Raw genomic sequence first — 27,823 nt, 5'->3', positions numbered from 1 at the left:
GTCGGCGCGCCCTCCCCGCCCGGGCCCGCGCTGGGCCGCGCTGCCCAATCCCGAGCGCGCGACGGCCTCCTCAGGGCGGCGGCGGCGGGACCCGCTGGAGCTGCCAGGGCCGCGGCCGGCGGGAGGTGTCGTGCGGCCGCTCCGCTCGGGGCCGGCGCGGCGGACGGCGGCGGCGGGTGAGTGCGGCGCGGTGCGGCCCGGCGGCCCGGCCCGTGTTTTGTTTCCGTTTCTCCCCGGCGCCGCGAGTCTCATTTCCGTTTCGGGTTCAAACAACGACGAGGCGCCGCGGGGAGGAGGAGGGGGGGAAGCGGGCGGGGTGGCGGGGGGAGAACCGGGGCCTACGGGGAGGAGCGGCCTCCTCCGGCCGCGGGTCTGCGCCGGCCGCCGGCCTGGCTGCGGCGCCGCCTGCCCGCCCGCCCGCGGGAGGGCCCGTGGCGGCGGCCCCGCGGCCGGAGGAGCGGGCTGGGGCGCCCCGTCCCGAGGGGCCTCGGCGCCTCCGGCTCAGGTCGCCGCCCGCCGGCCACCCCGGGAGCGGGAAATGGAGCCGGCGGGCGCCGGCTGCGGCGGGGCGCGGGGAAGGGCCCCTCAGGCAGCGCGGCGGACCGGGGGCGGGAGGAGGGTGAAGTCCTCCCGCCGCAGGTCCTGCGATCGCGGCTGGGGGCGAGTGAGGCAGCCCGGACCGAGATGCGTGAGCCCTCTCCGGTTGTAAAAACTTATCTCCGCTTGTAAAAACTTAGTTCGGGTGACAACGTAAGAGGATATTTGGCATCTTGCATAGTTTGCTTCCTGGTGTTCGGCCAGGTACATGCTGCACAGCCACTTCTCCCAGTTCGGATTTATTTTCTAACTTCTGACTGTTGATAAGGAAGGAAAACACTTGAAATCTGGCATGACTCCACCCCGTGTAGTGGTCCACTGTCTTTGTCTTAAATCCAAACTGGCTGATAACTTGTAAAAGCTGATCTGTAAAGGATAGGTTGTCTGCTTTGTTACCTAGTTTGTGTTGGTATTTACAATTCGAATAATAATAGGGATGGATAGTACCAAATGCTCCACGAACACCGGAGCTTCTCGGGAGCACAAATATCTCCAGTGATTGGGCTTCAGTATCAGTTGATAATGCATATGGGCTCCAGTAGTTGCCCCCCCCTTCACAGTTACCTGGTAGGAGAACAAACGCTAATTCTACTAGTAGAGTTTGTGCCCGTATCATGATGGGCTTGTTACTTGCCTAATGCCTTGTGTTCTAGGGAAAAGAAAAGATAGATCTTAACAGAACAATGGGACTTGTCCCCTGACTGCAAAAGCCAAACTGTAAAAGATACTGGAGTAGCGCTGGGCTGTCGTGCAGGGGAAAAGGGCTCTGTTGACAGGTGCCTTCTCTTATGTTAGTGGAGGTCTGTGTCGGGCATTATGGTCAGATTCCTTCTTGAATAACAGGTAAGTCTTAGGGCTGTTTAGGTTGAAGGAAAAATCAAACAGAAATCAGTAGGCTGTACCTTCCATAAATCAAGCACAGTTTTATATGTTTCTCCAAACAAATGCTGCTGTTATGGTATTGCTACCACATTGACCCTCCTGGCAAGCCAGGCTGTTTGAGTTCTCTTGTTTCTCAGTAGCCTTCAGGGAAGGCTCAGGAAGCTTAGTCCCATCTGAACCTATGTATGCTTTCAGTCTCTTCATCATCTTGTAGCAACAAATTTTGCCAGACTTTGTGTGAAATGTTTATATGATCAGGAGTCTCTCTATCCTAGCAAAGGAAAGAGTGAATACTTTTCCCTATTAGGTTTCTCTGAACTGTTAATGACTTTACACATTTTCATAATGTTATTCTTCCTCTTTCCACCCGTCATCTCCCTTTCTTGCATCTGTGCTCAATGGAACCGTCTGTCTTCCTCTTTCTGTGCCTGTACTCTCCTCTCCTACCTCCCCAGGGTAACCAGAAATGTAGTAGAGCCTGTGAGATGCGACCGCAAACCACCTTTGAAGAGTGAGTGAACAGTTACTAGCCCAGCTGCCAGTTTGGAGTCCAGTCCATAAGGACTTCAAAATGTCCTACCTAATTCTATACAGTTACTGTGCTGTTGTAATATTTAGTCACTGTGCATCACTTTGCATTTACCAATATTGAATATCTTCTGCCAGAAATCATTCAGGATAGTGAGTTCTTTCTGCAGGTCTGCACAGTTTTCTCAATAAATAACTTATGACTATGTCAAGGAAAAGAAATCCTAGTCTAACCCCTTTTGTGACCTTACTGGTAAACTCCCTTCTTTACAAAAAAAAATGATAACTTATTCTTGTTGTCTTGGGTATTTAATCTGATTGCTAATACAGGAAAGAATTTCCCCCTTTTTTATGGTACCAGTTAGCTTCTTTGGGAGTTTTCAGTAAGGGGCTTTGCTCAAACCTTAATTTCGAAAGATCTTTTAACAATTAACCAGATCACCTGTAACCATGCAGGTGTCAGTTCTTCCAGATATTTAATTAAGCTTGTCTGCATTCTTCAGAAGTGGTGTTTTATTCTTCCCCACTTATCATGAAGATGATAGACAAGATTAAGTGATACGGAAATTGGACTCCCAGGACTCTGTTCAGTGGACCCTACCCTGGCAGATAGGGGATTTTCACGGAGCCAGATCTGTGAGCAGAACAGATTCTGGTTTTGCTTCTAGTGGTGAGATATTAATGAGGTGCTGTTTACTTCCTGTCTAGCCCTGGTAGCTTCTTATAGATTGGTATCACATGCAGCACTTGATTTCTTCAAAACTAATTTTACATAATAGTTTTTGAAGGAGATAATAAGTAGTTTGAATTTCTTTAAACATTTTCTGTAACAACTGTACAGCTTTATTACTATTTCTTTTGAGAAGTTTTAAAGTTTAGTAAGTTCCCTTATTAACTTGTCTTTAATAAATTATCTTACTAACAGTTCTCTTACTAAGAGTAGTCCCTGGGAAAGAATGATTCCAGGATGGAAATCTTGCTAATCTCTTCTATTGTGGATATTTAAATAGTAGCATGTTTTGCTTTTTCTACGGTGATTTTTTTTTCTCTGTACTCCTACTTCCTGTGAGTTGGTGGTGTTATTTATTGTAAACTGTTAATATAATTTGGCCCAGTTCTTTATCATGTGTATTTCATACTTACGATGTATGGGATGGTTAGTGAAACATGATAGTATTATACAAACTGTGTCTTTACAGACCAATTGCTATAATTCTTTCTTTCCCCCTTACGTTCCAACAGACTCCAGTATTCTACAGGGTGTGAAAATCTGCAGTATCAATGAGAATATCATCACAGACTAGCTTTCCTTTTAATTGCTGACATACTGCATTAGTTTGGGACTTAATAAGATGCATTCATTATGCACATATCAAGTGATCACCCGTGAGAGGGATGGGTGGAAAGATGGGACAGTCAATAAACACTTTATTGTTGAGTTTATTCACCTATGAGGAAATCATGGATCTTCTGTCTAGCTTTGTGTTGCAGCATTTTATGTGAAATGCTGCTTAAATTTATAAGCAGCATCTTTCAGCCTTGCTAGGAAGGTGGTGTGTAGCTGAATCTAGACAGCAAAATACGCATCACTTTCAAAGAATTTTCAGAAGTTCTTTGCAATCAGCCATTAAAAACTGTAGGTGTCCCATAACTAAAACATTCAGTAAATTTGGATGCCTCCAAGAAAATCAGGCATTGAGCTCTGTGCTAATGTCCATTTATAGTCCTGGATTTGCCCCTAGAACGTTTGTTTGAGGAACAGGTATTGTCATCTGTTTTGTGAAATCTGTATTAGCTTTTGGCTTTATTTTTTAGGTGAATTCTTGTCTTTAAAAAGCTATCCTGGTATTTGGTTTAAAAAGGGTTTGATAGGACACAACCCATCATCTAGTTTTGTTAGTCTGTGACTTACAAAAAAAATTCTTTTCTGTTCACAGGTCTGCTCTTAAGACATTTTAGCCATGACTAAGAGAGAGGCAGAGGAGCTGATAGAAATAGAAATCGATGGAACTGAGAAACAGGAATGCACTGAAGAAAGGTATGTACTGGCTTTGCTTTTTGGGGTCCTTAGGCTGCAATTCATTTATTTGTTGTCTTTAATTGGTTTCAGATTTGTGGCTGCACACACTAAGTTTGGTTGTTCAGATTTATTATTGGGTATTGTGTAATGCTTCAGATCGGCCATGGTTGTGAAATATGTACAAGTGTTTTCTAGCTAGGCGAAAGAAGTAACTTTAAACTGGCAGTAGTAACTAACTCAGTATTATCTCTGTAATCCTGCTGTTGATTGTTTCCACAGTTTTTCAACTTCCTTGCTGGATACAAAGTTCTTAGTTTTGCTTGTGCTCTCTTCAGTTTTTCTGTTTCTTATCTAATTAAATGGTGGTTTTCTTGAAGTGGAACTGTAGCCACTATAGGAAACCAGTATAATGCTATCATGTTCTTCAATCCTAATTACTTAAATCCCAAACCGTTTTGTTTATCTCTTGCTATGTTCTTAGTAGTTCTCTTCCCCTACTTTCATGTCTGTAGGAATATGTCTACATGTACGTGCTGCAAACCTTTCAGCTTCAGTGTATCCTTCTGTAATTGAGATGAACCTTTCAGTTTCTCCAGTCCATTGCTTTACTGTTATACAGGGTAATTTGCTTTTTAACAGAGCAGAAATGATGTTCTGTGTCTATTGACTATATTGTTGTTAGGGCCATTGAAACCGTAGATACAGAAGTCTGATATCCTTTAACTTAATTACCTCAACCTGTTTTTTTCTTCTTAATGCTTCCCTTCTAATTTTTACACCTGTTTTGAAAGCACAGAGAGGCAGTTAATGTGTTGGATAGAAATAGCTGAGGCTGGTAGGTGACCTGCTCTTTAAGAACCTGTACTGGAGAACTGATTCAAAACCACTTACTGGTTTCTTCTTACTCTGAGCTCCTTGTATATTTTTACTACTTACAAACTGACTATGGCTGTGTACTTTCTGATTTCCTTCTGCGTGAAAGTAGAGAGACCAACTGTCTAAGGTCATTGTTAAGGTATGAGTCCCATAACATTGATGTTTCTGAATGCCTACGCTAATACTGTCATCATTTTAGTGCAGGACAACCATGACACGTGAATAATGTTTCCTTCAAGGCTCTATGTTGCTGTAGTTCTTTCTGGTTGTCTGTTGTATGCATTAAGCTTGTCCTTGTGCTGACTGGTGAAGAGACATGGACAATTACTCTGTATGAGAGTGGACATTTTTTCCCTCTTTTTTTCCCTATCTGTTAAGTTTCTATGTTTGTTTTTAACTTGAATATCTTTTAAATATAGTCTAGGCAAGGCAAATAGAATTAGTTTACTCTATATGCAAGTTAATAACGTATAATATACTAATCATGACTCTGGTGATCTGAAAATAATCTTGATATTTAACCTAGCTTTTTAATGGCGACAGGGTAAAAGAAGAGTTACACAACTGTAAAATCAATGGGACCAAATCTAGTATTTCACTCTCTACTCAAGCTAAGAGTTTTTCTGCATGGTATTAAGATTTCAAAGTTGGTATTACCTTTTATGTAGTTTACTTCTAAGTTTTTTAAGCTTTCGTATACCTACTGTATTAACATGATTTATTGTATTAATTTGGTATTTAAGCATCGTTGAGCAAACCTACACCACAGCAGAATTTGTGAGTCAAGCTATTGACATCAATGAACCAATTGGAAATCTTAAGAAGTTGCTGGAACCCAGACTGCAGTGTTCCTTGGATGCACATGAAATTTGCCTGCAAGATATCCAGGTAAATTGAAAGGCTATGAAAGATTTAACCTCTTAATGGATAAGCATTTTATGTACTTCGTCCCTTTCTTCCATTGTTCATGGAATTCATGCTTCGTTTGGTATATTAATTACAATTAAGAGTTTAATTTTATGTTGGATTCATTATCATCAGACCATTTAATATGTACACACTAATTCAGTGGGAATAAAATCAGAATACTTTTGGGGTTCCTGGGGTGAGGGTGAGAAAGCAAAAAATTACCACCTTGCAAGTGAAAGAAGAATGAGGGCAGCGACAATACTATCTTCTCTTGAGGTAGCCCACATCATTTGTTACTGCCTGATCTTCCATGAGTCTAATCTTGTTTTGAATCTGAATAAAGCGAGAAGGTTTTTATACTATTCAGGTGCATAGATAGCAAAACATTACTCAAGAAGATTCCCCCCCCCCCCCCCAACTATTTTTGCAGGCATCACCACGTTAGACAGTATAACTGTTTCACATTGTATTTAGCTGCATGTTTTATTTGTAGTTATAATCAGACATCTGTGGCTTCTCCAGAAACAACAGGGAGAATACTGCTTTAAAGACAAGAATTTTTATGAAGGTGTTAAAAACTGAGAAAAGGAACTATAGATACTTTTCACAAAGTGAACGTACTTCCAGGTATTGCATTCCTTTTTTTAGGTTAAAAAAAGTCCCTGTAAGTGAAACTACCTTAAACAGAACAGAGTGGCGAGTTTCAAATTCCAATCAAATTCTTTCTGTCATGTACTGTGTCTACATAGCACTAAAAATATTTGCACGCTTCTTCAGAAAATTTGCTGCAGACACTAAGTGTTTCTAAAGTTTAAAGGAGAATAAGTTTCTTATAACTGTGAGACTAATACATATTTTTAATTTTTTGCTTTTATCAAGCTGGACCCAGATCGAAGCCTTTTTGATCAAGGAGTAAAAACAGATGGAACAGTGCAACTCAGTGTGCAAGTAATATCTAGGCAAGGTAAGCAATAAAGTTTGTCTGTTGTACAGAGAAATTAATATTGTAGGAGTGCTTGTGAGCAAACCTAATCCCTTACTATTTCTAGCTGTAAAATTGAGAAAATCACTGAATGGTCACGTAGCTTCAGAATGTCTCTTTCATTGTGTAGTGTGGTTACAAGTAGTAGTAATTAAAATAAATGTCATGGACTGATGCTATTTGAAATGTTTTTTATAGTAACTCCATATCAATTACTAAGTAAAAAAACAAAAAACAAAACCAAAACCCAAACAAACCTGGCTCAAATAGTGACAGTTACAGTGTGAGGCTTTCATTAAGGGTGAGTAGTTACTCATACCAGACCAAGTATCTAAGCAGGCAAAATATTTTTGTCTAGGTAGGTGACAGTTTCATCTTTGTGAGGTGAGTGAGCTTGTATGCTTCGTGAGTGATTCGATTATGAGAGTATATGTGGCTAACTGAAAATTGGTATGAAAGGCTGGGATCGCTATCTGTTGTCTTGTCTTTGGATGAGAAGTCAGAGTAAACTGTTGTGACAGAGGAGCATTAACCAGGTGGGTAGGGATTTGTTGATGCATGGTTTTTATTTGTATTATCAGGTATGACAGGATTTCCACTTGTTAAATCCTCAGGAATTAGTAGCTTCATTGTTTTGCTTTTTGTCCTATTCTTCTCCTTTGCCCCCTCCATATGTCTTGAGTGGAAGGACTGCCACCACTCACTGAAGACAGCATTCATGTTGGGCTCTGGGAACAGCTACAGATGTTTGTTGCCATGTTTTCAAACAAACAGTGACAAGAAGTCCCTACTGGAGTAGGGTATATTTGATTATCTGTTTTGAGTTATGTCAGCAAAGCAGATTAGCAAATTTGGGGAGCATGTTTTGTTTTCTTGTGGCTTCAGTGTAGATTAGATAGAAGAAAGCCTTTCTGTTTTGTATTAACAGTATTAAGTAAGACTGACGATTTGCATTTAATGCTGAGCGTCAGGTGACTAGTGCTAGGTTGAATCCGCAGTTCCCCGTACGTAATGGGGATTGAACTACCTTTTTGGTTTTAAAAACAGAGTAGGAATATCCTTCAGGGAACTAGAATAACTGCTCTTAATTCATGCCCAGTAACTTGTAGTGTGCAGTGCTCAGACTTCCATTTTCAAAAGGATGCAGGTGATAAATATCTTCACTATTATCTTCCATTTTCTTCCTGTGGCGTTTTTTTTTCTTCTTTAATGTAAAACTGAGGTGCATGACCATATAGCACAAGGAGCTGCTCCCCCCCGCCCCCTCTTCTCTCTCCCCCCCTCCCCCCCCTAAAGAAACACTTGAGTATTAAGTACTTCTGTATAACTTTGGAATGATCCTTAGTGTTGTTTTTCAGGCCATGATACTTGACACTTAAGCAACTGATAAGAAATCTGTATGTTGAAGGCAAGTAAAACACGGCAGGACAAAATATCAGAAAACAAACAGCATGGATATAAATAATAAAAGGAAGATGTTTGGATCACTAACAGGGAAATGGACTTGTTACTCTGACTGCAGTGTCCCTTTGAGCCAGAGGGGAAAAAACAGCTTCTTATGCCATCCACATATTTTTCTTGTATGGATGAGGTATTGAAAGATTCTTGATTTACTTATTTTTATTTTTCCCCAACTGATATAATGTATAGAATTCAGCTAGCAGTAATCAGTGATGCTAATCCTTGTGATGGATTGGACTCTCTTATTTCTTAAGAGAAAAGCTGTTACATCAGTTCAAGTGTTCTATCAAATTTTGATTAGCCATCTGTAAATTCAAAGGAATAAACACCAGCTGAAATATAGTCCATTGTAGTTCTTTTATAGCATTTCATACAAATATAAGTTATGGCAGATAAAATATCAGTCCTGTTTATTCTTTTTACTAGAAAGACCACTCTGTCACTCCACCTTGCCTTAACTCCTTTCTTCTGGTTTGAAGAATGGAGATGTATATGGTTTTCCTGCCATTGTGAGAACAGCAATTTTGAGTGCAGCCCTCTTCTGTACTGCTCTGAACTAAGCCTCTTGCAAGTCTGTGGAGATCTGAGTAACTGCGTTGCATCATATGTCAAAGACTTTTAAAAAAGCTTTAATTTTTAAGACCTCCATAGCAAATATTTTGGTCTTTTTTTTTTTTTTTTTTAAATCCAGATAGAAGTTATATCTGATCAAGGCTTTCTCCTGCCTACCTGACTGTAGATAATATCATATTAACATTTTGCCATCCTTAAGCTGTTAAGGTTGATAGGTGTTTTTTTTTTCTAAAATGGATTCTGACCATATCTTTAGTTGCCTACTCTGTTTTTGGTTTTGGGTTTTTTGTTTGGTTCTTTTTTTTTTTTTTTTTTTTTTTTTTTTTTTTTAAAGAAAAGAAATGGGTAGAGGGGGAGGGAAGATAAACTTTTCAGGTTGTAAATTCCAGTGCTGGGTGTATGGCATAGGTTGAAATCTTTGTTGGGAAAACTTCAGAGGTGAAAGACCTGGCTGGCAGTCTGTCACCTGAAAGAATCTTTTCTTGCTTTTTCTACTTCCTTAATGAACAGAGTAGAGGCAAGCTTGAATGGAAGTACTTGCCATGATGGTTTCAGATTAATTGTGGGAGACAGAGATACTAGATTGAAGGGGCCAGAATGAGAGCAGCGATCTCTGACAGTCATTGATCTGAGCAATAGGAGGAGACACACCTGTATTATGGAGGTGGACAATGTAGTTTTCCTTTCTGTTTCTTGTTGTTTGTGAAGTATATGAACAGATAGTCCAGTTAACCTGCCATTCAGGTCGTTCACATACCACATACACAAACTTAAACGAGTCAAGGCCATATTTGTGAATGAAAGTGTCTGTAGCTGCTGTTTGCGATGAGCTTAGTTCTGTCTGTTACGCACACCCAAAGCACACCTGCAAGATTAACATTTTCCCGAACAGATGCTGTTCCACCTACTTTTTAAACGCTTGACTGACATAAGAGGTTAGTGTCTAGCTGCTTTGAGAATTTCTGAGCATGTATATGTAGCTGTACTATAGATACTTACACAGATTTTGGGACTAAGTGGTGGTTAAGCACAAAAGGTTCTTTGGATTTAGGTAGCTGAAGTACAAGTCCTGTTTTAAGTGTGTAACTCTTCATTTGACTGTGGTTTCTGAACTGTTTTTTTGCAATAACTAGGCTTTTATTATTTTTAGTATGTAAAGGAACGATTCATAAGTGTAATGAAACATATTGATTTAGATTAAAGGTGCAGTTTGACTCATGTCCTGTCTCTGGCTGTGGTTAATAGTAGACATTTCAAGGAAAAAAAACCAGGTTGCCTGTAGGTCAGTCTTAACCCTAGTATATTCTCCAGCTTCAGACAATTAACAGTGAAGGGGCTTGTACTGGCAACATCTGGACATGTCTTGATAGCTAATGTCCTTGAATTTTTGTACTTTTTGTACCAGTTTATATTTCTGGGGTGTGTGACATTGGCACATTGTGTTCTACAACTTATGTGCTGTCCAAGGAAGACTGCACTTCTGTTTTCTTATGTAGTAGGTAAAGGGTGAGATGTGAGGAGAGATGCAGACAAACCCAGTGAATTAATGTTGATCTAACGTTGCAGTAGTTTAGGTCGCAGACTGTTACTTCACAACATTTTTATTTACTAGCTGATTCCTCTACAGAGACTCATCACTTTGATCTCCATGTTTGCATTATGGGTAAAGCAGTAGATTCACAATTCTTTTGACATGTAGTTATTTGGCAGACAGTGAATTATTTTGTTGAGCAATAGTGAACTGTTCCTCTCTAGAAGCTTTTTTTCTTTACTTTCTTTTTTGAGGATCAAAAATAGAATCTTAACCCTTAGTGTTTTCCCTTACCCATTTCTATCTGACTTTAAAACAAGCCTGTGCTGCGCCTGTTGATCTTAGATGGCCTAGATAAAACACTTACTCTCCTAAGTAAGGTACTTGTTTACTTCTTCTTCATGTTTGCTTCTTCATCTAATCAACCACTTACTGGGTGTCTACATCTATTTTGACTTCCTTAATTTCATATTGCTGCATGTTGTACTTACGGTCTTTGTAGTGTTCCCTCTAATATTTTCCACAAGCTGAATTCCTTGTAAAGTCTAGAGGAATACTTGTCTGAAAAAGACTTGGTTTGTTCTTACTTGTACTACAGGTAAGTACTCCATTTGTTTTCCCTTATAAACTGTGGATGGATTGTGGTTTTAGCTTTTAAGACTGTCACCTACAGAACCTACCATCTCACATTGAGCTTTAATATAGATTAGACAGGAGGGACACAAAGTAATACCTTACAGCACAAGATACTGAAGTTATGCTGGCTGTGTGATGTTCTGTGAATCCTACTTTCAACTGCTAACCCTAGTCAAGTTTTTCCAAGTCACAACAAAATGGAATTTTAGATTTTTTTTTTTTTTTTTTAAGATGCAGATATGTTTGATAAAAATCTCTTAAAGAAGGGTGGTTGTTAGTTGTTATTATAATGGAAATTACATGTCACAAAAATTGAAAGAATTTTTTATGTTTAGCATATTATAATGACAAGAAAAATCTTCTGTACAATATCAGAAATTTGGTGAGGCACTAGTTGGACAAAATACCTTCTCAGAAGACGACAGAGAAGGTGGTGATACAAAGCATTAGTAGCATTAGTGAATGTGTTCTTTATTGCTGCAGAATAGATACAGACGTATCTTCCAACTCTGTGGTCTAACATCTTAAATGACAGACATAAAACCAAAACATGAATAGCTGTGGAAGCCTAGAACATGAATTTTCTAGTTTTCTTTTAACTTGCTGTTGAACTCGCTGTCTCTTGCAGGGTACTGAAAGAAAATGTTAACTCCTATGTGTAGACCCCAGCGATATCAGGGAAATATTGTAAAGGCTGAAAGAAATGCGTCTTGGTTGGGGGAAAGAGGTGGATGCTTGTTCTGGTTTTTTTGGGTTTGCTTTTTTTTTCTTTGGTTTGGTATATTTCTTACAGACTAAAATACTTGTTCTTTATGCCCACATGCTGAACATTCTGTTCGAGATATGTGAAATGGATCACCTAAATACAACAGGAAGCTGTAATACTGGAGGAGGAAAGAGGGACAGCTTTGTATTCACCTTACTAAAGTATATACTGTATAATAGAATATGTCATACTAATTTAGGACACTTGCAGAAATTTGATGATGCTTTTGTGTCATGCTTCTTTCCTAAGTATGCTAACACCTAGTAATCAAAAAGCTTTAAAACAATGTTTTTGTCATATTTGTATTACTATCTTTAAGTTTTGTGTTTGTTCTTTCTATACCTAGGGATAGAGCCCAAGTTAAACATCCTTGAAATTGTGAAGCCTGTGGAAACTGTGGAGGTAGTGATTGATCCAGATGCTCATCATGCAGAGGCTGAAGCTCACCTTGTTGAGGAAGCTCAAGTGATAACCTTGGATGGAACAAAACATATTACAACAATTTCAGATGAAACCTCTGAACAAGTGACACGATGGGCTGCAGCGTTGGAAGGCTACCGAAAGGAGCAGGAACGCCTTGGAATACCCTATGGTAATAATACATGACTGTGTGTGTGTGTGTATGCGTGCATGTGTTCAGGTAGGGGCTGGGTTCTTCTGTTCATTTGGGGGATTGGTGGGTTTTCATAAATGATAATTAATTTTGGTTATATAATTAAAGTGCTCCACTACCTCAGAGAAGGCTTCCTATGGTATGGGTAAGTACAATGCAAATATCTGCATAAGAGAAGGCTAAAGAGAAGTAGAATCAATGCCTGTAATAGTTTTATTAAAGTAGTGCTTTTTGCTCCATAACCTTCTTGTCATTGCAGTTTTTAGAAAGCAGTTTTCTTCTTCCTCCTGTCCTTAAAAATGTGTACATTAGTGTTTTTCCTGTGTGTCTGAATTTGCACTAGACTCAGTACTTGGTGGGGGTTGCCTTTAAAGATACTGAAACAAATTGTTCATAGGTTGTAGGATGCCGAGTATGGTGTTAAATCAGATTTTGCATGGAAAGCCATACTTGACTTCAGCATACTGGAAAAAGATGATTCAGAACAGAATACAAGTATTCTGGTAGATCATCATCTGTTTTGAATGAATGTTGTTACTTAGCAGGCTGCTAGTTTAATGTTAGCTTAGACAAAGCGTCTCTGAATGCCTGCTTAGGATTGAACCGAAACTGTGGGTTTTAGACCTACATCACGTTCAGGAGATTATCCAGCTGAGTTGCTTGTTGTGACTTGCAGAAGTGTACTGTCAAGGCATATTCAGCACATGAAGCTGTAGTATGTAAGCAGACCTGCAAAACTGGAATATATTTGGCAAGTGGGATATTTGGAAGTGTTTAAGAATTCCAGTGAAGTCACAGGTCTTTGCAGGACATGTAGCTTGCCAATTATTTTGAACGTATTTTTGATAACTAAAGCAATGGCTTTGTCATGCCTTTTTGTTGTTTTCATTGGCAAGCACTTCCAAAATAGTTTTCATCGTGCTATGTCCATTGATAATCAGGGATTTGACACGGAATGTTTGGGAAAAAAAAAAAGTGAGGCATTACCAGGAGCAGACTGATACTTTTCAGTATGCTCTCCCATTAATACAAGAAAATCACTTAAAACCATGTTGTTGTTGTGTTGAATAATGTTGTTAATAAACTTTAATAATGTTGCTGCCTTAAGAAGACCCCATAACCCACAACTGTGACTTTAAAAGTTTAATGTCTTTTGTGTCATGGGAGTGCAGATTTTCCAGGAAAATCATACTAGTTCATTATGACAGATTTCTGTATTAAGAATCATAGTGTTCTCTTGATATCAGAAAAATGTGCTAAACTGCCTTCCTAGAAAGAATAAAATTTTAGATGTTATCTGAGTTGACGTTGCAGGGACTTGGGTTGAAGTAAGGCACCACTAAGTTCTATGTTATGATACAGTTGGAAGTTTCTGAGAATAAAGAATGTTCTTAAGGTTCTTATGTAGTCCCCCAAAAGAGCCTTCCCCCCCCCCAACATTTATAAATATACATCTTAAAAAATAGAAAAAGAGGCCAGTTTCCTTCAAAGAGTTGTGAGGCTTGGTTTTGTGAAGTTCTCTGAAGTTGCTCATCTGAAATTATTCCTTGAATCTTTTCAAAACACAGAGTATGTTGATATTAAAAGTCAAGTCTAGTCAGTAAATAATTACCATCCAGAAAGGTAGTCGTTCAATATCTTCATCCTTACCGGTTCCTCTGTTTTGCTGCAAATGGAAAATTAGCTTTTAGCAGGTCTTTAAAATGTTGTGGCTTTCCCTTTGCGTTGTTTTGGTGGCTTTTACCAGAGATTACAAATTCTTAGCTGTTAAAGGTATTTCTGCTAGTAGAATCCAAAAATTCGGTACCATTGCAAAGGTCCCTAGGAAGAAGGAAAATATTAATTGGTATGAGAAATAAAGCCAGAAAAGGGAGCAGCAGAAAGCTTGGAAACCATGGAACTGGTTAGAGAAAGTAATGATTCATGTTACCTTGCAGATTATGTTCTGTCAATGAGAACAAATTAGCAGCTCTTTGATAAAAATTCACTGCTGATAACATTTTGAAGACCAAAACCCTTTTGGTGTGGCTTTTCCCACAGAATTACATTGCATGGTTTTAGGTAACATCAGTGAAAAATGATGCAATGTTACTGTCCTTTACTAAGCGAAATGGAATTTGTGGCTCCTAGATGTTTATAGACTTAGAAAGCTTTGCTTTCTTTAATTCTTAAAATAAAAACTTGTCAAGGTGACATCTGTTTGGGGTATCGTAATTTAAAAATACATAATTGTTCTGCTCCTGTTTTTTGCACTTGAGACAGTGAAAATAAACATCCCTACTTTAGTTTCCATTTCCAGTTCGTTCTCGTTGACATGTTTTAATATATTGCATACAACATTAACAGTTTTAAAGATGATGCTTAGATCTACCCATCCTCTTTCCAGCTTGTTCACACTAATACTGCTTGAAACAACAGACTTTTTATGTTAAAATGTCTTGAGTCAACAAATCATGTATTGCACATATCTTGAGTTGATTATTTATTACCATTTCTATACGTTCCTCTGCTGTGTGAGTTGTCTATACTTTTGTGTGTTTGGCACTGGCGTTTAAGTGATGTGCATGTTGTGTTCTGTTGAAAGGTCAAACAAGCGTCCCAAAACTTGATGCTGTGGCTTGTTTGATTCAAATACAGGCATGCATTGGGTTCTGTTGTATCAAATCTTGGTTTAATGGTTTATTTGATGTGGTGTATTACACTTACTGTTTTATATTTTTATCTGTGTATATATATAGTGCATGTTTATTAGCCCACCCATGTGGAGGGTTGACCCCAGCTGGCAGGTTAGCCTCCACCCAGTCACTTGCTCACTTCCCCTCCAGAAGCATGGGGGAAAGAATCAAAAGGGCCAAAGCGAGTTGAAAAACAAAATCATGGGTCAAGATAAAGACAATTTAATAAGCTGTCCTGGCTGTGTCTCCTCCCAGTTTCTTGTGCACCCCCAGCCTACTCACTGGGGTGGCCGAGTGAGAAACAGAGAAGGCCTTGTGTCAGAGTCCAATACTCTCTGACCACGTTCTTTTAGATATTCCATGTGTGGAGGGTGTAATGTTTAATATCAAATTTACTTGAAGATGGTTGATGTTACATGTGGCTTCTGATTTAGCAGAGTGGTACAAATTATACTAAAAACACAATACAAAGGTAAGTTACACTTAGAAAAATACAGCAATTGCAATACACTGTTCAATCACAATACCAATGTGATTCCCATTACCGGTCTCTATATAACACGCTCACCATCACGATGTTGGGTGTCTCCAGTTGCCGGGAAGGAATACGTGGGTTGAAACCAGCCCAAGCCCGTTGCTCTCTTCGAAATTCTTTTGCTAGTTGTCTAGTTTGTGTACTCTATGTTGGGCTGAGCAATGTATTCACTCCCCCCCTGCTGGTCTGGCTGACTCAGGGAGACATTTATACCACCAGTTGATCCACTCAGCTGCCGATAGCTGTTCATCTAAAACAAAGGCTACCCTCCGCCTCCTTTTCATTGAGATAAAGTCAGCTTTGCATTATTCTCTGAGCTGCATGGGCACTTCACCCTTGCCTGTCTCCTCTGAGCCTTCTTCCATTGTAGGGGAGTGACGTTCCACCCCTAGGGTTTTAGTCAGTCACACCTTGACTCTGTGCAAGCACTGCTCAGCAGTAGCTAAAACATCAGTGTGTTACCAACACTGTTTTGGTCACCAACCTAAAACACAGGACCATATGGGCTGCTATGACGAATATGAACTCCGTCCCAGCCAAACCCAGTACGATGGTGATTTTAAATAGTTCAGAAACTGGGATAATGTGAATGAGTTTAGAACGTAATATTTCATCATAATCACATGCTGATCAATGTATTTGAGGAAGAGCATCCTGGTGTGAGACACTACTCTTTTTTGAAACTAAAGACCTATGGAAAAAGAAAAAATAATTATTTTCTGTGTTTGAGAAATGTCAGGCGTAGTTCTGATGTAAAAGTTTTTGCTAAAGAAAATCCCTTTTTTGCCCTTTCCATCTCCCCACCAAGTAACACCACTCCATCAGCATTTTAAGAGGAGTCAACTTTCCATCCAGTCAGATTTGGTCATGGTAACTACACTTCTTGATATTAGGTATTTTCTTATAAGGAAGTTATTATATAATTGAAAACATACTGTCATTGGACTTTAACTGAATAGCAGCACTGACTGGCCTAGAAGCAGGCCCTTTTAAAAAAAAAAAAAAAAAAAGTAGATAACAAGAACCCCCTAAATAAAGTTTTTTAAAAGGCCTTCAGAAAAGGTCATACAAAAAAATGAACTCTGGGTTACACTTGTTTGAATGCTGTGGATCAGTAGCCACTATTCTTATTGTCAGTTACAGTAAAGACTAGCTCTGTATCCTCAGTGAGGAGGAACCTTGCAGTACATAATGGGTTGATTTGCAGTTTTGTCTCTCTTTTCCCAGACCCAGTGCAGTGGTCGACAGACCAGGTGCTCCACTGGGTGGTGTGGGTGATGAAGGAGTTCAGCATGACTGACATTGACCTCAATGCGCTCAGCATTCCTGGGCGGGAGCTCTGCAGCCTCAGTCAAGAAGACTTCTTCCAGCGCGTCCCACGGGGAGAAATCCTCTGGAGCCATTTGGAGCTTCTTCGAAAGTGTATGGGAGATTTTTCTGTAACTGATTTTACTTATTCCCCCTCCCTGCTTCTCTCCCCCCCCCCCCCCCCACCTTTCTTTAAAGATGAAACCAATTGTGAGCAGTTGTTTTTCCTCTATTTAATATTGGCAGTAAAAATGAGGGCATCAATACAAGATAACAGGAGGTATCAGTGAGAATGTCTGCTGTTATGAAACACGTCTGCATACTAAACACTGTTTGCCCATCTTTCATCAAACTTCATAACTAATAGGGAGGAAGTAGTGACTGATGATTCCTCCTTTGTTTTAATAAAGAATGTTAGTTTGTGCATCTCCTGAATTTGACAGTTTTATAATTAAATATTGATTGTAAGTTATTTAATGTACATCTGTGTCATGTAGAACAGAAGATTATTAAGCATAGGCAATGAAATCCTTAGATTGTACACAACACAACTGATAAGTGATGCATTGTATGTGTATAATACAATAATGTATCTGTGCATTTCAGATTTACCATGCTTGGATGTAACTTGGCAGACTAAAAACTATTTCCATCTTCATTTACATGATATAGCTAAAGGTTTTAGGGGATGGAGAATGCATAAGATACCTTGAAATTCACCATGTACATCCTTATTTCTAAAAATTGAATGACAGACGTTAAATGTCTCTGTTCATAAGACCATAAGCTATGCATGTCTCTTGCAAACTGATACCAAATTTTGACTTTTTTCCTCTATGAAATATGAAAGTTTTTGATCTTCAGCTGACTTGAAATTTGTGGGTTAAATAAAAACTTACAATCTTTTTTTTCTAATTTGCAGATGTGTTGGCTAGCCAAGAACACTCTGGAGAAATAGCAACTGTTACTATTGATCAGCGTAAGTACTTCTGCCAGCAGTTAATTCACACAATTAACTGTTTGCAGGTTTAGCACTGTACTTTGGTTCAGCACTATAATAGTACAACATTTAGAAAATCACTCGAGAGAGTAGTTTTTCTTGGTGCAGGGAGGAGGGCATATTTTAAACTTCAAAGCAAAATGTTGGGTTTCTCGGTATTTTGTTATTGGCTGAAAGGTAGTGTATGACCTGAATATGAAAGTTTCTAACTTTCATTTTGGGTGGTAGGTTTTCCACTCTTTTGAAATAGGCTGTCTAGGATACATATTTGAGGTCTTGAGTTGTTCTGTTTTTTTAGGTTATATATTGTATTAATGAATGGATTATTAATTAAAATGTTATGATTTCAAAAGAAAGCATTTCCAAAAACTGAAAGGGAGTGTGGAAGAGAGGACTTGCTTAGAAACCAATACTAGAAAAAATACATTAAAGTAACTTTCTAGTTATTTGAAACTCATTCTTCCAGCTGAAGCAGTGTCATCAATTATTAAAATCAATCAATTTTCAGATGACTTGTAAGCAGCTTATATGTTAAATAGATAGACCGTGTATTACATCCTGGGTTTGTGTCTAGTTAAAGCTACCTAGAGTGGGGCATTTGCATCCTCTTATACTATTGCAATAGAAGGGTATTTAATTGCTGTTTGAATAGCAGGTATGGAGGCTTGTACAGTGACTATAGAGAAAAGTGCATTAGGGTAGATCATATGGGAACAGTATAAAGATGAAAACAAAGGCATGAGAGGGGGTGTTTGTTTGTGGAAACATGTAATACACATGATAGTAAACTAAAGCTGATGTTTTATCTGTAATGTGGCATCTCTACTATGAGCTTAAAACCACAATTTTCCCTGTAAGAGGTAAAAAGTCTTTAAATTATTCTTAGTGTTGTGACTTATACAGTGTGTCTTTTTAGCAAAGGAAAAAACTAGCTCCTAGATGTTATGATAATACAGGTAATAAATAATATATGCCTATTGCTGTGCCGGCAATTTATAATTGATGTTCTGCAATGTTCTCTGCTTTACAGCTGTGCAGATTATTCCAGCGTCTGTACAGCCTGCTACCCCAACCACCATTAAAGTAATCAACAGCAGTGCAAAGGCAGCTAAAGTACAGAGAGCTCCAAGGATCTCTGGGGAAGACAGAAGTTCCCCTGGGAACAGAACAGGTATTGTCTCCATTATTTTTAAATGCAGATGCAGTAAACACTCATTAATTTGAATTACAGTTTTGTAGAAGACATCTTTGTCACTCTAAATGTGAGGTTTGTAGAAGTCCATGTGATATGAAGGGGACTGTGGCTACAAAGTATATCACAAGCACATGCAAACCTGGCAGGTTGGTTAGCTCGCACAGGCGCTATGTTAACGTGATGCCACAGCTTTTGAGTCCTGCAATAAATCAAATGCATAAAGTTGTTTCTCTTCCTGTCACTTAACAGTCTGTCCTCTCAAACCACTGCGTAGCATTTATTCAAGCTTTTAACTTCTTTCCACTTTCCATTTGCAGAAAAGGGAGAAAATAAACTGTATGTTGTAGAATCCTAGCCTAGCTACTACTTGCTCTACTTGTTCCCCTCCTCCTCCCCCTCCCAATTTGGTGACTTTAGAATTTAACAAGTTACAGATTTCTTGTTTTGTTAAATGAATGCACCTTCTGGAAAACTGCACACTAAATCTGCAGTTTATTTTTGGAATTACTGTTATTTGTACATACTCTTTGATTATTAATAACTCATCTTAATTTCTTTATCTTATTTTTTTCTTGCTGTCATTTTTGCTTTGGTTCTCTCCACTGTTGTGAATTTTCCTGTTAAATCCTTTCCTCTCCTTCCCTTTGAATTTTTTTGTTTTAAACTCTCCATAGAAATATATTATGATGTCATTCAGGATTCTTAGGCCAAGATTTTATCAGCTGACATCAGTGGGGAATACTCTTTGTGTTTCTCCCTTTAGACATTAGGTCTGCTATCTGTATCTCATTGAGAATTTAGGAATTTAACGGCAGATACTTGAGTTAAAAAGCAATCTTAATGATTAGACATGAAAGATATTATATTGATGTAAGCTGAAGTTTGGGGGTTTTTTTTGTACTTCTAATATTTCATGTTGAAAATTGGAGACTAAACTATTTTCTAAAAACCAACTTCTATTACATATATGTGTGTGTGTATATATATGCCTGAAGAGGAATAAGCAGCTCTTGCTAAATCTGTTCTATTTTAGGGATAAATATGTGTCTCAATGACTATGTGTAGTGTTATATAATTTTTTTTTTCTTAAGTTCTAGGGACAGATTTATGAGAAATCTTGATTATTTTTTTTTTCTGTATTCATCAGTTTCTTTTTTAATAGATTAATACTGATGACTTTGCAGGAAAATGTTTACGAAAGAGTAATTAGAAGAAATGAATTAAGTGCAAGTTTTCTTTCCATCATATATTCTATGTTGGTCTGCTTTAATATGTTGGTTGAAAATTTTTAGCTATGAGGGGAACATAAAAAGGACTAATTGAAATGGATCTTATTATTCCTATTTCAACAGGAAACAATGGCCAGATCCAGTTGTGGCAGTTTTTATTAGAACTTCTCACTGACAAAGATGCTCGGGACTGTATTTCTTGGGTTGGTGATGAAGGAGAGTTTAAATTGAATCAACCTGAACTGGTTGCACAAAAATGGGGACAGCGCAAAAACAAACCCACGATGAACTATGAGAAGCTTAGTCGGGCTTTGAGGTAAGAAACTTTAGGAGCTGATCAGGTGTGAAGTGATTTGCTTCCACTTGGCTACTTTAACTGTCATAATGCAAGACTTGCAGCTTTTTTAGTAAAGGGATAAACAGATCCTCTGAAGCTACTCCTTACTGTCAGATCGTACTAGTCTTAGGGGCAAGGTATTTATTGGGGTGTTTTTTCTTTTTCTTTTTTTTTTTTTAAAGAAGCTAGTACAATAACTTCTTGAAAATATATTTTCTTTTTTCAAGATTATTGAACACTGACATGATAATTTGGGTAGCTCGCTTTCACAAATATATTTCTTTTTGATGTATCTTCAGCATTTATGCTTTCAGTAGTGTGCCAAACAATATTGATTATTGGTGAAAGATACAGAAATATGTGAATACTCTGAATTATTGACTTATTTTTCTATTTTACAGTTTACTTGTTTGTGTTCCTCTTGCTCTTGTTATGTTATAAAGCAGATACTTCCCTATAATTATGTAATTATTAGTAGTTTTCTGTATGTAACAATTTTTTCTGTATGTAACAAAACTTTTTCTAAGTTCAAATATTCATTGATCCAATCCATTGTTCTTATGGTAGGGATGTTAAATTGAAAAATACAGTTGACAGGTAAGTTTCAACAGTTGTTGTGATTCCAGCGTAGTGAACTTTTGTCATCTGAAGAAATGGAAGCATTTCAGGCTGTCTTCATTCCATCGTGATTTTGTAGTTTGACATTGGTAAAAGGGACTTGTATTACTGAATCACTGTAGGTGATGTGCTGGAGGAGGGGGAAGAATGCAAGTACCTGAATTTTAGACTTTTCTTCCCTCATTATTTTGGCCTCTGGAATCATTTGAAGATTCATCCAAGTTCTCTGAAATCATTAAGATTGAAATTCTAATTTCTTATTCTGATATGGTTAAATCTATCTCTCTTGATTAGTTTTCAAGAAAGGTATTTATTGCCTAATCCTGCAAATTATTTAAGCGGTTTTAGGAATTCTTTTTTTATGAGTGAAGTTGCATATTAGTTGAAGTCTGAGATCTAAGATTTACTTTTCAGCATTTCCACTTTTGGCTCCATTATTTTTTTTTTTTTAAAGGAAGTAAAGTCATCTAGCATTGTTTAAAAAAAAAAGAAAAACCAACTTCTATTTAAAAATACCTCTATGAGAAATGATGGTAAAGTTACCATATTCTGGCTTTCTTTAGTCTTTTAGGGAGGATTTAAATAACATCAATATGCGTAATGCTGAATGAGTACTTTCACTGGGGGAGATTGAAGTCTAGAAGACCATGAATGGCAGAGAGTCAGTAAAGAAAGACTGCTCAGTATCTTATTTACATGAACAGGAGGCATCAGAAGAAACAGGCAGACACACAGCTTAGCTATACCCTTTTGTTTGTCTTGTAACTTCTTGAGGCGCACAGTATTGTGGATGCCAGAATTATTTTATGAGTTTGAGAGGAAAGTGAACAAATTAATGAAAAAGAAATATTTTGAAGGCTATTAGGTATGGAAAGATGCAACTTCTAGAAGTTCCTGAGCCCCCAGATCATTGGAAGCAAGGAAGATCATCGATATATGCTTACTCTACTTTCATGGTTTTCCTTAGGTATCCTCTTTTGGTCTGTTGGAGTCTCTATCCTGTTCTAGGTAGATCTTTAGTCTGGTCTTGTATGGCTGTTCTTGCATTATTTATATATTAAATTAGAATGTTACTTTTTTTCTAGAATCACAGAATCTCGTGGGTGGGAAGGGCCTCAGGAAGTCTCTGGTCCAACCTCCTGCCCAAAGCAGGGCCTTTCCAGTAGAGCTGCTCCCCAGCCTGTATTGTTGCAATACCATTCCCGTATTTCCAACCTGTTTTTGTGAGTCTATTAATTTGTGTTCTGAAGGTATATGTGAAAAGTTTCTGGAACATAAAAATGATGTAAATTATGCTAATGTTTTTTGGGGTTTGTCAACAAACTCTGCAGAAGATCTCAAAGGCAGCTGAAGAACTTTAGAATAATGTTCTTATCACTGGGATATTAAACAGATGTCTGCACAGTAATTTGCATAAATCACTATTAGAGAAGTTTTGCATTTATATTTTAGTCACAGAATTACAGAAATCACATTCCTCAAAATGTTGCCATTTTGGCAGCTGCGTCAATATTGACATGTTTCCTAACACTTGAATGTCTGAAGGGATATTTAATGCCTCTTGCTACTCCCATGATAAACACTGTTGCCAAGCCGAAGTTTTATTAAATGGCAATATGTTTTGTTTGCTAATGTACTGAAATTACTGTGTCAATTGTTGATTAATACAGAAAATGATGTTGATATTATTGAGAAATGTGCTAGCTCTTCTGCCCAGCTGTAGGAAAACCAGGCAGTATAGAAACTAGGGCAGGGTGAAAAACAGAAGAGCAGCTTTTTTTTGTTACATACACCTTGGCAGATTTTCTAAAATCAACATCTGTTTAGTTATCCAGTAGGGAAGTGAGACTTGAAGAAAAATAATTCGTCTCCTGTATTATTCTGAAACAAAGTTTTCATGTGACTCGGAACATTCCAGTAACTAAGGCTTTGTAAATTTGCATGGGTATTTATTTTTATTTATTTTTAGCTTTCTATATTTTTGAATAAGCAAATGCTGTAGTCAGAAAAGCATTCAACATGATATTGAAAAAACCCTCTCGCCACATTGCCTCAATTCTAACTTGAGTGTTTCTAGCATGAGAAGTGGGAATCTTGCATGGGTTTGGGCCTTTGCATAAATGCAGACTAATTTCTTGTGGTCCTTTTCCTTTCTGATCATACCAGTAATGCGGACTAAATCATTTAAAGAAATTCATTCAGTTTTGTAAAGCATTTTTCTACGGCATTATTTTGAGAAAGGCATTATTGTACAGGATTGTACAATAAATGTAAATGCTTGTACAGAGTTAAATAACTAAAAAAAATTTGGCTAGTGGCACTTGACATATGCCATGGCCACATTTTACAAACTCTGGCTTTCTGCAGATGCTTCGTATTGACCCAGGTGAGCACAGCTCCCAGTTCCCCAGTCTCTCTGTGTCCAGTACCGTGTCACATTCAACATGAATGCCTGCCCAGTGTTCCCACACTCTAAACGATACTGTATTTCTCTAAGCTGTACTGTATTTCACACACAAGGGATACACCAGGATATCACTCATCCTGCCCCAATTCTGCCCAGTACTGCAAGCTGATGAATTACCACCCCACCCTCTAGGTTACAGGGTTCATCTAACCCATTATAACTAAACCTCATTGCCTCACTAGGAGGCTGGATGTGATGGACACCATACAACAACAGATCCTTCAGCTGGTGCCAAGAAGATGCTTCGGAGGATAGGGCTGGCGTTGAGAAGTGCTGAGTGGCAGTGGAGTAGCAGTTAAGAACAAGCATAATGACGTGGAGAAGAAAACAGAGAGGAGTTGAGGGAGGCGCAGGTGTTAGCTTGGAGCAGGGTGGAGTGAGGAGAAGGACTGAAAAGGAAGCTTTTATATAGCTGTATGTCATTCAGGAGAAAGGTAAAGGAGAGCTTTGGCAAACGGACCAAACTTTCTTTACCCACAGAGCAATAGCAAGCTATTTTGACAGTTCTTGTACTCCTCTGTGGCTTCTTGCGTGATACCAGTAACCAGCAGGCTTGCCAACATTTTTTCTACACAGTCTCTCTCTCATCCTATCTTTGCATTGGTCCTGTTGCTTAGATCCTGACCCTCAAAAGTAAGAAATTAAAAGGCTCTTTTTCAGAATTCGAGGTGTCTGAAGAAATTTGGTTGGATTCTTAGTAACTTACCTCTTTTCCACTAAAGCTAGGAGGCAGAAGTTAGTCTTCTAATTGACTGAATTTTGCTGGTGAATGAGAATCATCTTTGCTTTACAAGCATGTCACTCAGAGGATTGGGTTTTAGACAAGAAATCTGGACTCATTTGTACTACATTTGGGTGATGGTTTTGAGGAAATTAAATTGTGTGAATTATTTTTTTGGTTGGTTGGTTTTGGTTTTGATTTTTTCCAAATTTATCACAAGCTTGTTAAGCTCATCAAGTCCAAGTTATGTCCCAGCCACTTAGGTTTTCTTAATGAGAAACATGACATGTGTTCTCTTAATGCCTGCAGTGAGACAAGATCAGCAACAAAACTAAAATTCTAACTTCTGTTTTATTGGTATTACCTAAAGTTTTATAATGTCTCTGGAGTACAGTGGATCATATAGACTTCGTTATCTTTACTACATTTTTGCCCAGTCTGATAATTCTTTTGTGATACAAAGTAAAAAGTATTCATAGTTGGAGAAGTCACTTTTAGTTGTAAATAAAGGCAAAGGATGTAGTTTTTCCGGCATATGAATTATAAAAAAAAACCCAAACATGCTTTTATAGTTTTTCTTCCATCTTTGAAAACAATAGGGAGAGAATGGCTGCTTGAGTATCATAGAAACGACAATGCTAATTTTCAAACTGTTTCCAACATTATTTTTTTCCTCAGAAAAGCAGAGACAAGAGTAAGGAAAGCAAAGGACAATAATGAGGGGGGACACGACATCATCTTATTAAGGCAAAGCGCTATATAAAACTTACACCCCCTCCCCCCCCCCCCAAGCTCTTTTTAAACTGCTCCGAGACTTTCATTTCTGAACTGGTGCTTCCAACTGCCTATAAAATAATTACTATGTTTTGCTTCTCCTTAACGTATCAAGGTGCAGGGACAATTTTCAACCCTCTTCCCTTTTCTCATATAAGAAAATGCCTAAACAGTATCTTGGTATATGAAATTACATGAGAATCTTGATGAGAAAAAGATTCATATTTTGGCGTCTGAGTGATGAGTAAATAACCAATGTGTATGGAAGTTACAGATGCTGAAAATTTACATTGATATTTTCTTTTTTTTTTTTGTTTCTTTTTACAGGTATTACTATGACGGAGACATGATCTGCAAAGTGCAAGGCAAGAGGTTTGTGTACAAATTTGTCTGCGACTTGAAAACTCTCATTGGATACAGCGCAGCAGAGTTGAATCGGTTGGTCACAGAGTGTGAGCAGAAGAAACTAGCCAAGATGCAGCTCCATGGCATTGCACAGCCAGTTACAGCAGTGGCGCTAGCTACAGCATCCCTGCAAACAGAGAAAGATAATTAAGCACTAGGACCTGAAAGTGGGAGCGTGAGGCCTTTCCTATATAACCAGAGCAGTTGCTGCTCTTACCTTTATCAGAAATGGAAACTTCTTTTGTTTCTTGACAGTACAATATAGAGCATGATTTTCTATAAAGAACTGGGACTCGCATAAATTTGGATCTTTTAACAGCATATATTTCAATATAAATTAAGGGATCACCACAACTTCTGCAACTTTGAGTCAGGGCCTCTATGGTGTGCAATCTGAAATTGGTGAGAAAGGTTGAACTGGTCAGCGCTCTGTGTCCACACCTGTACAAAGTAATTTTTGCAGCGCTTTTAACAAAAATGAAGTACCTACAGCAAGCAGGCTGATCAGTTGGCTGAACTCAGTCCTTTGCAGTCTCTTGTCCTCTGCTGAACTACCAAATGGCATTTGATGCTTTCAAAGTTAAACACGTTCATTATTCTCATTTAATCAAGCAGAGCCGAAAGACACATTAAATGTTACAAAGCATCAGGTTCTTAAAATAGCTTCTGTGTTCATAAGCAAAGGAAACTAAGACTAGACCGAACTGAAGATCAGTGCTGAAGAAGGAGATCCAAGTTTAGATCTGGCTTAGGTGAAAAGCCAATTATGAGTGTTTCATTGTAATATGTCGATAATATGCATATATGAGGGCAAGTACTTACCTGTTTTGAAAGACATTGTTAATGCTAGCCATTTAGCAAAAAGCGAAGATAAACTTCTTCCTCCACTACTGCCCCCCATCAGGTGATTTGAAAACTTGAAAAAATAGCCCTCACCCAAAGAGTAGTTTGTTTTGGTGGGGGGGTTTAATGCTCTGATCTGCAAGGTGTTCATACCTGCACGGTAGTCACCCTTAGTAACTGAAGACTTAAGTTAATCACAGTCAGTAGTCCCTGTTTAGAAACAAAATGCAAGTTGAAAATAGTTTTACAGAGAACTGAAGTTTGATTTCCAAATTATTGTACAGTCTGACATGTTAAAATACAAAGATGTATTTTTTATTTAAAATTAATTTCTTTCTGAACTTCAAGTGATCTTTTTGAAGCATCAGAAGCCAAATGCATGCTCCAGAGCTGGGTGCAATTTGAGGTCTGGATGATGAATAGAAATAATTGGAACGTGTCCTGAATTCTGAGCTACGGAGAGTACTTCATGCAAACTTATACGTGCAGTAAAAAGTTGGCTGCAACTTTTGAGCTTCTGTACTGATGCCTATTAGACGATTTCTTTTGATGGCTGAAAATGGTGCAATTTTGGTTTTGCTTTTGTCCCTTCGTGTTATTAAACAGTATATTATGTCACCATGCATACTTTCCATCTTTTTGTAAGTGGAAACCCCCTCTGGTAACACTTAACAATTAAAATGCAGATGTATAAGGGAAAACCTTTAATTCTGTTGAGGGATCAAGCTACTCTTAAACCTTAAATCAAAAGTGCTTGTACAGTGAGGTTCTAAACATAAAATGTGTTTATACCGAGTAGCGAGAGCACTGGACTGTTGCTCTTGATCTGAAAAGGAATGGTCATGCTTGCGGGCAGAGGGCAAAGAACACGGAAGACTCATGTTTATTTTAAAGATGCATTGAGGACAGCTTTTTGTTCATAGGTGGATGTTCATCTGCAGATAGCTTTTGCTTAACTAGAAATCTTGCGTGTAGTTCTAGCCTACTTTTTTAATCATCACCACGATTATAATTTTTTTTTCGAGATTCTTTCAGTAACTCTTAATATTGTTTTCATTCTTGAGCTCTTGAAGCACTCCATCTACTGAGCATGCTGGTTTTATTTTGTTTTTAAAAAAATCTTGAGCCCTGAGCAAAATACGTAAATGCATCTGTCACGAGAGGTCAACCATCAATCCATTTATTACTGTTACAGTAGTCGGATTCCACCAGTTGGCAAGTGTTTGAGGTGACTTAGGCAAATAGATGCAGGTTTGCTTACTAAGACGAAGCTGATAGTTCGGTGGCAGCAACTATGTGTATAACACCGCTCCACTACTAAACAGAAGTCCGACACAAGTCA

At 38.3% G+C, this 27,823-nt stretch overlaps 1 protein-coding gene across 2 annotated transcripts; it reads left to right on the top strand.

Annotated features, from left to right (window-relative positions):
- Positions 1-102: 102 nt before the first annotated feature.
- GABPA (GA binding protein transcription factor subunit alpha) lies at positions 103-27,104 on the top strand. Of its 2 annotated transcripts, none has more exons than XM_050891935.1 (10): positions 103-176; positions 3,945-4,045; positions 5,647-5,791; positions 6,692-6,776; positions 12,108-12,353; positions 16,812-17,006; positions 17,815-17,871; positions 18,923-19,063; positions 20,440-20,632; positions 25,561-27,104. In XM_050891935.1, exons 2-10 carry the CDS (start codon positions 3,969-3,971, stop codon positions 25,787-25,789), a joined length of 1,368 nt encoding a protein of 455 aa, XP_050747892.1. In that variant the 5' UTR covers positions 103-176; positions 3,945-3,968; the 3' UTR covers positions 25,790-27,104. The 2 variants fall into 2 exon arrangements, with proteins under 2 accessions (XP_050747892.1, XP_050748700.1); XM_050892743.1 differs by lacking the exon at positions 103-176 and adding an exon at positions 1,400-1,440.
- The last annotated feature ends 719 nt before the right edge of the window (positions 27,105-27,823 follow it).

Source organism: Gymnogyps californianus, chromosome 1, assembly GCF_018139145.2.
Source record: "Gymnogyps californianus isolate 813 chromosome 1, ASM1813914v2, whole genome shotgun sequence".
Taxonomy (NCBI): domain Eukaryota; kingdom Metazoa; phylum Chordata; class Aves; order Accipitriformes; family Cathartidae; genus Gymnogyps; species Gymnogyps californianus.
This window is presented reverse-complemented; position numbering and strand designations above follow the sequence as displayed.